Source organism: Cucumis melo, chromosome 1 (genome assembly GCF_025177605.1).
Source record: "Cucumis melo cultivar AY chromosome 1, USDA_Cmelo_AY_1.0, whole genome shotgun sequence".
In the NCBI taxonomy this organism is placed as follows: domain Eukaryota; kingdom Viridiplantae; phylum Streptophyta; class Magnoliopsida; order Cucurbitales; family Cucurbitaceae; genus Cucumis; species Cucumis melo.
This window is the reverse complement of record NC_066857.1, coordinates 8,762,836-8,774,350: the sequence shown is the minus strand read 5'-3', so window position 1 is coordinate 8,774,350 and position 11,515 is coordinate 8,762,836. Positions and strand designations below refer to the sequence as shown.

The 11,515-nt window shown below is 33.1% G+C and overlaps 1 protein-coding gene across 2 annotated transcripts; it reads right to left on the bottom strand.

Moving 5' to 3' along the window:
* Positions 1-5,890: 5,890 nt before the first annotated feature.
* On the bottom strand, positions 5,891-9,781 carry LOC103500406 (protein ROH1-like). Of its 2 annotated transcripts, none has more exons than XM_008463696.3 (3): positions 8,205-9,680; positions 7,318-7,743; positions 5,891-6,162 (listed from the first exon to the last, which is right to left on the bottom strand). In XM_008463696.3, the coding sequence occupies exon 1, from the start codon at positions 9,484-9,486 to the stop codon at positions 8,302-8,304; it is 1,185 nt and encodes a 394-aa protein (XP_008461918.2). In that variant the 5' UTR covers positions 9,487-9,680; the 3' UTR covers positions 5,891-6,162; positions 7,318-7,743; positions 8,205-8,301. The 2 variants fall into 2 exon arrangements, with proteins under 2 accessions (XP_008461918.2, XP_050942283.1); XM_051086326.1 differs by having other exon boundaries at positions 5,998-6,162; positions 7,381-7,743; positions 8,205-9,781.
* Between the last annotated feature and the right edge of the window lie 1,734 nt (positions 9,782-11,515).

Below are 11,515 nucleotides of genomic sequence, written 5' to 3'. Positions count from 1 at the left end.
AAAAGTCGAAAATGCCCTCATTTTTTAAAACAATTTGATTGTTATAAGACTATTGTCTGATTGTCATCTGATTACCTTCTACGTTTTTTTTTTCAATTTTAGTTAGCCTTGTAAAATAGTCATTTGATTATCTTATAATTGTTATATGATTTCTTTCTACTGTTTTTATTTTTAATTTTAGTTAGCCTTTCTAATATAGGTCATTTGGTTACCTTTTGATTCTCATCTAATTATCTTCTATTGTTTTTATTTTTCAATTTTAGTTAGCCTTTGAGAGATAATCACTTGATTATCTTTTCACTGTCGTATAATTACCTTTTATTTAGTGAGTCTTTTGAAATAGTTATTTGATTAACTTCTTATAGTCCTTTGGTAGTCATGTGATTGACATCTGATTACTATGTGATTGTTATTTGATTGAGTTTTAAACATTAAGAGAAAGGGCATTAGAAATTTGTCAAAAACATTTGAAAAAATTAAGCCCATGGGCCAAAGTTTGATTTATTATAGCGAAATTGAACACCCAACACAATAGAGAAAACTCAAAAATCTTAAATACCCTCCTTGCATGAAATTTGATTGATATGTGATTGTTATACAAATGTCATTTGATTATCTTCTATATTTTTTTTTCAATTATAGTTAGCTTTGTAAAATAATCATTTGATTAACTTCGGATTATCACATGAGAACCATTATAAAATACATACGTACATACGTACATACATACGTACATACATACGTACGTACATACGTACGTACATACATACGTACATACATACATACGTACATACATACATACATACATACAGTCTGCAATGTTATTTTAACAAATTTACATGTTCTTCTATTATGACCAACATGCGTTCAATGATTACTATTAAATTATCTTCTAATCATTATCTGATTACCTTTTATTGTTTTTATTTTCAATTTTAAATAGTCATTTGATTATTTGATTATCTTCTTATTGTCATTTGATTATTATGTTTCTTTTTTTGTCAGTAAAATTTTTTTATATTTTTTAATTGTCTTCTAAATGTCATATGATTTTATATTTTTTAGCAAGCCTAATTGTTATTTTCTATTAATTGTTATCTCATTTCATTTATTGTTATATGATTGTCTGAATGTTATGCAATTGCTATCTAATTGTTGTTAATTAATATTTTATATTGATCATTATTTAATTGCCGATAATAGTTCTTTGATTACTCTATAAAATTATAGTTCACATAAACACATAAACCATGTGATTTGGTTTGCTATCTAATTATACATCGTAAAAAAACGACTCCGTAACACCACCAATGCTTCCCCAAAAAGGAACAAGGCTCACACCATAAGCCGCCATAATCGACTAAGACCCACGCAAATAGAAGCTTGATCATTGCAATCATTAGATTTGGAGTTTGGGCCTTTTCATCTTCTTTTTTCCAGTGCTTCAGAAATTTTTTCATTCCGTACTTCAGAAATTTCTCCATTCATTTAGAAAAGAAGTTCGTTGCAATAGTGTACATATATATATCCCAAGAGATGACTTTTTACTCAAAAGAAAAAAAATGCTAAATAGCGTTAACTGGTAATTTATTTAAATACTATGAAAGACAACTACTAACAAATTAAAAAAATATGAACTACAATAAATATATAAAAATTTATAAACAAAAATGAAATAAATTTGAAAATATTTTTATCGGCACTGTATTTCAATATTTTAAGTTCATAAGAATAAAATAAATAAATTTTTCTAAAAATGAAAATAAAGGTAAAAATGACAATAGAATTTGATTCTGTGTCCTATAAAATAAAAGGAAAACTGAAACTTAGGAAGGGACACGTGAGAAGGTAGGGATATTTTTGCCATATTGAAAATATTTAACAAAATTAAATGAATTAATTAAAAAGTTTGTCATATTTGCAATTTAGAAAAATGAAATAACACAGGGGTGCAATTTTCCTTATTTTTAGTGCGGTATTTGTTCAACCGGTTGGATCTTTCATCTTTTTTTTCTTTACAAAAAAAGTTTGTCCAATCCATACACCAAATTTAATAGACGAGCTGTGGATCATTTGATTACTTAGTATCAAATCTTTTTTCCCTTGTTAGCATTCATTCAACTCGTATGCAAAATCTAACCATTTTATTTTTAGAAAGAAAAAAGTGAGAATTAAATTTCTTTAGATTTAATCAAAGTCATTCTCTTCTTGTATTAACATGCCAAATAAACGGTTTGAAATATGTTACGGACTTTGAAATCCCTTAAATTATAGGTTTCAAATCATAAGGTCTTGTTTAGTAACATTTGGTTTTTTACTTTTTATTTTGAAAAGGATGTTCATTATCTCCTTGTTGTTTCTTAATCAATTATTATTTTTCCAAGTAAACATATGAAATTTTTACGAAATTAAATAAAAATTTCTCTTCTTTTTTTTTTTTTTATAAATAAAAAGTCTGGTCAGAATTTGAAAATATTCCTACAATATAGAAGAAACAAAAAATCAATAAATAGAAGTAATTTCGTAGGCTTAAATGGTTATCAAACAAACCTTAAGGAGCCATTTGATAGCCAATTAGTTTTTAGTTTTTTTTTAAATGGTTACGTTTGAAATTCAATTGAGTTTTATGCTTTTATTTAATTTGAAAATTGATGAGAACTCTCTAGTAAAGTGCAAAATAAAATGGATGGAAGCTATAGAAAAACCTAGAATTGAATGAGGTGAAACAACCCCTTTAGTTAACCTACCAGTTAAATTTGACAACCCACGTATGTTTCCCTTATCTTATAAGTAAGAAAAGCATATGCTTGACTTAGGAGCTTCCATTAATATCGTGTTTGTATCCGTTTAGCATGAGCTTAGCTAAGATTATCCGAGTTGCATGATTTTGGTATTATGGTTCAATTGGTTGGCCGTTTTTTAGTAAGCCATTAGAAGTTAGTATAGATCCCTTGCTTAAAGAGTGAATGACTTGGTTTTTTCTTCTAATTTATATATGTTAAATGTAAAAAAAAGATGCTTCTCTATCTTGGATTCCCATATTGTTAGGTCTACTACTATTATTATGCTGTAAGAACTGTTAGGAATCTAAGTTGCGTTTCAGCACTGCATTCCATCCTCGAACAGAGAGACAATCTAAAAGGAACCAAGTCTTCTTGGATAATTGTATTGTAAAAGTAAGGAACAAGAAAGCTCTTTATGCAGAATCCATTCAATTGATGAAAGTAGAGGATGTCTTAGGTATTGTAGAGGATGTCTCGATAGAAGTAGAACAATTAATCTTTCCTGCAGACTTCTATATCTTAGACACCAAAAAGACTTCAACTCCTACAATCCCTAATATGTTTTTAGGTAGGCATTTTATGAAAACTGAAAAAACCATCATAGATGTTGATAAAGAGCTCTTTATGCAAAATCCATCCAGTTGCTTTTTTCTCTTGCCTTGGAGTTACTTCTGATTTCTATATTCTTGGAGTTGCTTTTCTCTTCTTGAATTCCCATATTGAGGATTGTTTGCTTTTTTCTCTTGCCTTGGATCCCCATATTGTTATAGGTTCATCTTCTATGGATACAAAAATACAACATAAAGAATTGTTTGAGTTGAGCTTTAAAGACTCAACCAAGTTCTTAATACCATCCAAGCCAATCCACCCCCAACTTTTGAAAAATGCATTGTCCTCAAGATATAAATAGAATAACACGAAGACTAATGCGAAAGGGGAAGCAAACCTTCCTTGAATGTTTGAGAGAACTGAATATGGTATTATTTTGCCTCCCTTGAGCCTTTTCTCTTTTCTACCGTCACCTTAGAAAAAATAAAATGTTTTAACTAAACTAAAAAAGAAAAAAACCTAAACTGGATTTCAATAAAATTAAAACTTACGGCTGCTTCCAAATAACACAAATTTTTAACTGTGGTTACACTCTACAGAATTTGACTCGAACATTCAGGGTCAAAGTTAATGGGTCATACTTCATCTTTCATCTTAACCTTCCTTACCTTTGTACTATCTTACAAAATAAAAGTCATCTCTGCACATCGGATCAATAAATGCAAGGGTCTCATTATATTAGACAAATTTTCAACTTTCCCCTCATACTTGGTAGAAATCTACATCAATCTTTACCTTAAATAGTTTCTAAAAACTATTTCTAAGCTTAAGATTGATGTAGGCTTCCAACAAGACATTGATCCTCTACAATGCGTAAAGAAGTGCTGAACCAACTCCAAGGCAAGAGAAAAGACATACGATCAATGTCTTCTTGGAAAACTGTAATGTAAAAGTAAGGAAGAAGAGAGCTCTTTATGCAAAATCCATCTAATTGAAGCAAGTTATAGTATTATATTCGGCAAAACCACAGGCTTTGCTTGTTGTTCCTTATTTTGACTCTCTAGCTCAATCCTCACCTAACTTATTGGCCTATTTTATCAAAATGGGATCAGATTTTGAACTAAAGATCAAACCAACAATAGATGATGATACTTCCTCAACCTTTGAGCTTCAGTTGGCCGAAGGCAGTGCTACCCTAATGAAACCAATTCCATGTTCATTCTCACTGCAAAACTCATTGGTTTGCCTTTTTCTTTCTCATTTTTGTTTCTTTTGTAGTTCCTCTCTATCCTTTCTTTTTTTTTTCTTTTTTTTTTTTTTTTTTTTTTGGGGGGGGGGGGGGGGGGTTTATATCTCGTTTTTTCTGTTGAAGGTTTTGCAACATTGGTTAGAAACGTGTTAGGAACATTGGTTAGAAAAAGGTTTCTGTTAATAGTACCGTGTTAGGAACCAAGTAGTATGGGATGCCTTTGTCTCACATTGGTTAGAATGGGATGACCAATGTGATTACTTAAGTGACGTGACTCTCCCACCCCAACAACTGGCTTATGGGGTGTGGTTCTCCGAAGTGCTTAAGTATCTAACAATGTTATCAATGTCGACACATTTCGGAGTGGAACCGATAGAGGATTCTGACCAAGTGTGGCCGAGTGAGGTGCCATAGGAGCAACGATCGGGACGTCAGCTCTCCAGTGATGAGTTATTAGGAACCAAAGTAGTATGGGAAGACCAATGTAGTACTTAAGCCACATTTGAATCCCAGGATTATGAAGAGGAGCTGCTTGAGACTCTGGAAACTGGCAGAAAGACCAATTTGGTTGACCGTAATCATGAAAAGGAGGAAGCCAATGCTGTTAATGGAGCAGTTGAAGAAGAAAAATGCCGAGACTGAAAGACTTCATAAGATAGAGTATGTAGCAGAAATTCAACCAGATGAGATAGAGAAGCTGAAGGGCAGTGAGATGGATGAAGATATTGATGTAGAATCCAACGATGGCTACTGTGAAAGGAATCAGATAGTAAAAGTGGCAAACTACTGACTATGAGGCCACAGAAGAAAATGTTAATGGAGAAATCAAGGTTCCCAAGATTAGGAGTGTGGAAGGGATAGAAGTGGCTGAAGTAACATCGAAAGGGACAGCCAGCCACAAAAAAGAAACACAAACCAATGCTGAAGCACGTAATGGCATTAAAGCAACCATGATAAATAAGAAACCATATGTCAAAACACAATCACAAGCTTCTATTGATCGAGAGGCACGAGTATTAGACTGAGCACTTTTGCAGCCAAATCAAATGACTCGAACAAAATCGAGGAAGCAGGAAACTTATAAAATATTCAGGAGTTGAAAGAGCTTGAAACCGATAAAGAACCTGAAGATATAGGAAGTCCATATTTGCAGAGACCGGCAAATCAGCATGACGAAAAAGGAGCTGATTGAAAAGGAAGAAGTTGCCAAACAAAATATGAGGTTAAAGACGCAAGAGAAGAATGCAAGTCAACACATGAAGATTCCAGCAAGGAAGCAAAACAAGAGAAGAAACAAGATTCAAAACAGTTAAAAATGCGTACTTCAATCATCATTGCAGGGTCAGCTCTTCTTGCCTCCCTTGTAACTGTAGCATTTAACTTGGTAAAAAGTAAGACGGAGAAAAACGTGAAAGGTTAAAAAAAATGCTGAAGCAGCAAAAACTTCCCATAACAAATAAAACTTTTCACAATACTCCCAAAATGTAAATGCGGTCAGAATAATGTTAAAATAGCCAGTTGCCCATAATATCACCACGTGGAACCTTCAATGGTCAGTAAGCTCTAGAGGCTTGCATCAAACTGCATATACAATAGCAACTGCATTAATTACACATTTGAAAAGAGAGTAGTGAGTTGGCAAAGAAAAGACAATGAAGAACTTTTGGCATTAAAAGCCTGCACCTAACGACAGCTAAACAATTATAATAGGAGGGACACAGCTACCTAAGCTTCTCAAACTTTTATGGGACCCTACCCATCTATGCAAAAGATGAATTATTGATCGTACAACCAGCTATATCATCAAGTTGAATGAAAAACAAAACAGTCAGATGGAGTCCAATCAATGTAATTGGAAACTCTGGATGGTAAAGTGTAGGGCGGTAACAATCATAAACCAAGTATCTCTAGATCCAAACAAATAGTAAGAGAATTGGTCATTAATCGTAAATGTTGTAAAATAGAATTATGACAATGTATGTTGAATAATAGACGTAGATAGTATACGCAAGAACCAAAACATGATGTCCTCCATATTTTTTCCATTTCTCCTAATAAATTTTCCCCCGTCCTGGTATAATAGTGTCACCCATGTTCTAAAAGTACCCTTCAGCATATTTCACAGATCTGATTGAGAAATTTTGATCTTTGAAGCACTAGTTTTATGTAATATGCAATTTTCAAACCTTGAATGACTAAGGACGATTGGTTAAGAAAATAAAAAATGAGAAGCCGAAGCCGTAAACAAACAGGACACAAGTAATTTACCTGATATTGAAACACCATAAGAAATTAAATTTAACAAAAAAATCAACATTAAAATAAGGACTGGGAGAGATGAAATGCACTGGGAGGTTATGGAATGTCAAAGCATCAATTGAGGAAAGAAAAATCAACAAACTACCCCTCTACTATTCTGATACAAGTACAGCCCTGTACCTAAATAAATGTCAAAACCTGGTCAAGGGCACGTTTTTCTAAGTCAACAACAGGAGCTTGACCAAACAATAAACTATTACGTAAAATTCTATGTTACCATTATTAATAGCAAGTTGCTAAATGAATTTCAAACCCTTCTGGATGACATTATAATGGTCAGAATGCATGAACAGCGTGGACTTTATAAGAAGCTCCAGTGTCAAAGACTCAAAATTTTAAACATCAAGGGAGTCGGCAGAACTAATGATAACAAAAAACAGGGCAAGTAATATTTTCACAGAAAAATTGAAAAATTACCATCAGAATTCCATTCATTGGTTGTAAAGATGCGGAACAGAACTGTAGGGCTTCGATTTTTACCAGCAGCAGAGAACCGGAATCGACTAAGCTCACAGCGCACTCTTCTTCTGCTTTCACAAACATTGTTTTAGTTTTCACATGGCATGGATCCAGAGACTGAGATAAATCTTATACTCCCCTTTATTCTTCCTCACAACCAAAGGTCAAAGTCACCCACTTCCTCAAATCCGGATTCAAATTTCTTGTTATCAAGGTAATTCATATTCTTTATTCTTCCTCCAAATAAATAACTAAAAGTAAAACGATGATTCTTTTTGAGAGACACGTAGCGCGAGGGAGACATAGACACTGTGCGTGTGTGACCTCCCAAATGTCAGTTTCCCAGAAGCAGGGAAATACAGCGTACAATTTTGAATAGTTTCCCTGCAAAATGAAAGAATGGGAAAGAGTTTTACATAAAAGGTAATCCATAAGTCAAAAGAATTGGGGAAACAAATGGAACTCATAATATATGCAGAGCATTTAAAAATCAAATCCAAAGATTGGCCGTTGGGAAACAATCTCGTTTATCTTAATAAATCAAACAGTCATTGCAGAGGACGTCAAGTCTGTATTAATTGCATCAAGATCCAAAGAGAATAACGCAGAATTCAATCAAAAGATATCCCTACCCAACATAAATTGTTTGTATTTACCAAGTAATAAATATTACAGAGAACAGCTACATCAACGAAGCTGTAACATAGACAGAAAATGAATTGTACAAGCTTCAACCCACCCAGAAAGGAAGAAAAAAAAGTAAGCATTGAGGAATGTAAAAGATCATTCCGTATCTAACCATCTTGCAGAATACACACTGATTAATACAAAGAAACTCCTCTTACCCTTTTGTTTAATTTACTCGTTCATTGTTCAAACTTTTCACAATTCTGGAAGCCAACTTCGAAGATGTCCTGTAATTCTGCAATAATCTGAGAATTTCTATTCATGGGTATTTCCTCGTCCTAAACAATCAAGCCCTTCAGTTCTTGAGCGCACAATTCGATGAAACACCTCTCTAATTTGACGTTCCAGAGGATCCAAGCCAATCTTCAATGTTTCACAAATCTGAGATAGCTCCTGCACTCTTCGCCTCACCTCTTCTTCCCTTTCGTTTGTCAAAGGGAATTGTGCTGTATCAGCCAATTCATTCATAATATGCGCAAATTTATCAATCTGATGAATCTCCTTCAACAACCCACATGCATTTCTTCTTTCCCGCCGTCTCGATTCTTCCAAAATCCGATCGTGAAGAGAAAGCATTGGCGCCGCCCATGAGAACTGTCTGGGAAGCGAAAAATGAACATGTAAGCCACGGTCCTGGCAAGGAATCGCCGCTATCAAAGCCCACGTTACAAACAGCAATACCATGTTCATGGTGAATACAGGGACCGCAAGCCCATTCGTAAGCACAATCTCATTCGCTCTCGGAGCAGCCAAATTGCTCCCAATTGCCTGTAGCTGCCTAGCGGCTGACCAGGAACGCGAAACACTCCATGAAAGCGAACGGAAATGCCCCAAAGACCTACGGTCTCTGGTACCGTTATTACGTCCAAATGAACGGTTTCTCTGAGCAATAGCCGGAGAATTGGCATCATTTTCGTCGAGCATTGCAATGGCTAAGTCAATCAAAGCCTTCTTCGCACGGCGAAATTGGCCCTCGCCAAGAATCTTCTTGTAACTAGAATTATCCAAAGCACTAAGCACAATCTCCAACAACTTCTGCCACTGCCTCAACTGCTCAATCCCATCTCTAATCACATTACAAACATCGAGCGCCTTCACACTCCTCTCCAAGTAATCCGAAACCATCCTATCCATCGGAGGTCTACAAATTTGCGCCTTATGCCCAAACAAAATAATCTTAAATTCCTCCTGACAGCAAATGAAAGCATCCAAAAGCTTCCGAATCCAGGAGAGCGACAAAATATCATCAGAAGAAGCCGACGACAAATCCTGGAAGTGTTGAGTGACCTGCTTCTGGAAGGAATCAAGGTCAGAGTCCAAAACGATGCCGTCGTGAGAACCCCCTTCCATGGAATGAACTTGATCGCGGCGGAGACTGAAGATGGAACGGCCAATGTTGGTTAACGGCGAGGAAGAACCTTGAAAATCAGTGGCAGGCATTGTAACATGAACAAGAAGAAGAGATCGAAAATGGGTGGAAAGTGAGGAATTGAAAAGGGGAAGTGAATCAGATTGTGTGAAATTGGAAATTGGGAGTATGAAGAAAGGGTAGAGGAGAGAGAAACATAGAGAGAGAGAGAGAGAGAGAGAGAGAGAGAGAGAGAACTTGGGAGTTGAATGATGAACCCTAACGGAGGCGGAGGAGGCTTTTATTGGAAGAACAACGGACCGCGTATTTACGGTTGTTGGAAATTGGACAGTGGAAATGTCCAAAAAGGCCAACCGAAATAAATAAAAACCCACTACATATTCAAAACAAAAAATATATATAATAAACTAAATACTCGCATTTTATATTATCTTTTAAAAATATAAATATAATAAATTTCTTTCTTTCTTTCTTTCTTGCTTCTTTTTCTTTTTTAATTTTATCTTAGTCTTCTAAGTTTTATTTATTTTATTTTGGTCTAATTCATTTTCCTATAATTTGAATTGTTTCCTTAGTGTTATTTTTATATCACATTCTTATAGTTTAAATTAATTATAGTATTTTAGTTCCGAACACTCAACTTTTATCAACTATAAGTTTAATAAATTTTGAAACAAAATATTAAAACTACTTACGAAAATATATCAAAATTTCAATTATTCATCTCTAATTTAACCTAAATTAAATCTATTAATTAGTAGAGAACTATTTTAACTTTTAAGTCTCACACAATTAAACCTAAAAAGTTTAAATTAATCGATAAAATCTAATGCTAGGAATAATTTTGTTGTAAAAATAACATTCAAGATCAAGTGCTAAGTTGAGTCCATCTCTTTTATTTGCTTTTCTTTAGGTTAATTTACATAAATATAATAAAACTCAAAAATATTCACGACTTTGTAACAAAAAATCGAAAGTTCATGAAGTCGGTAAAATATTTTCATAATTTTCAAATTTTTCTTGAATATTGCTGATCATTTGTCACTTCTTATTCTTTGCAATTTATTCATCTTTTCTTCTACATTTCTTCGTCTCCTCTTCCATATTTTCTTTCTTATATTTTTAAAAGACTTATTCTTCTTTAAGTCCCCTATTTCATTTTTACCATTTTCGACAAGATTCTTTGAAGTTACTTCATCTTCCTCATATTCAAAAATATCAAAATTGTTTAAATATCATTTTGAAATGATCTAAACGATCGTCAACACGATCGTTTAAATTTAAAGCTCTTTTCTCATCGTTTAAAAAGAACTACACGATCGCGTTGATATGATATAAACGATAGATTACTGCAGTCAACACAATCGTTAAATTTAAAGTTTTTAACGATCATTTATATTGGACCCCGATCGCTTATCATAATAAACATGATCATTTTTCGTGATCAACACGATCGTTTGTCATGGTCAACACAATAGTTTAGCATAGTCAACATGATCGTTAAATTTGAAGTTTTTTTTCCCATCGTTAAAAAGAACTACACGATTGTGTATCATGCATGATTATAGTATACGATCGTTCAGAAGAAGATTACTGAATTAATCGCATGTGTGACTTGGACATTTTTTTGTATTTTCCATTGCATATTTGTGAACTTTTTTCGTTGCATGTTTGCCATGGTTAACATTTTCTTTATTCTTTTTATTTTTCTTTTAAGTGTGTTCTTTTGGCCAAAATATTTGTAGGTCTTAAAAAAATAGTTGAAAAAAAGTGTGTAAAAGAAAAGGAAAAATTGAATTTTTGTGAACAATTCTATAATTTTATTATTTATGATTATTTAAAGATTTTGTTTTAAAAAATCCTTGTAAAATAAAATAAATATAAGAAGTCAAGAAATTAGAATATAACCTTTCTATCGCTTCATTTTGAGTTTTTTCTTATATTTTATAACTAGTTTCGATTTTTTGTGCTTTATGATAATTCATTGAGAGAAAATTGTACTTTTAATTTGAATTTTTCTACGTTGATATCATTTAAACTTCCATTTTTTAGTCTTGTGTACATATATATATATATATATATATATATATATATATTATT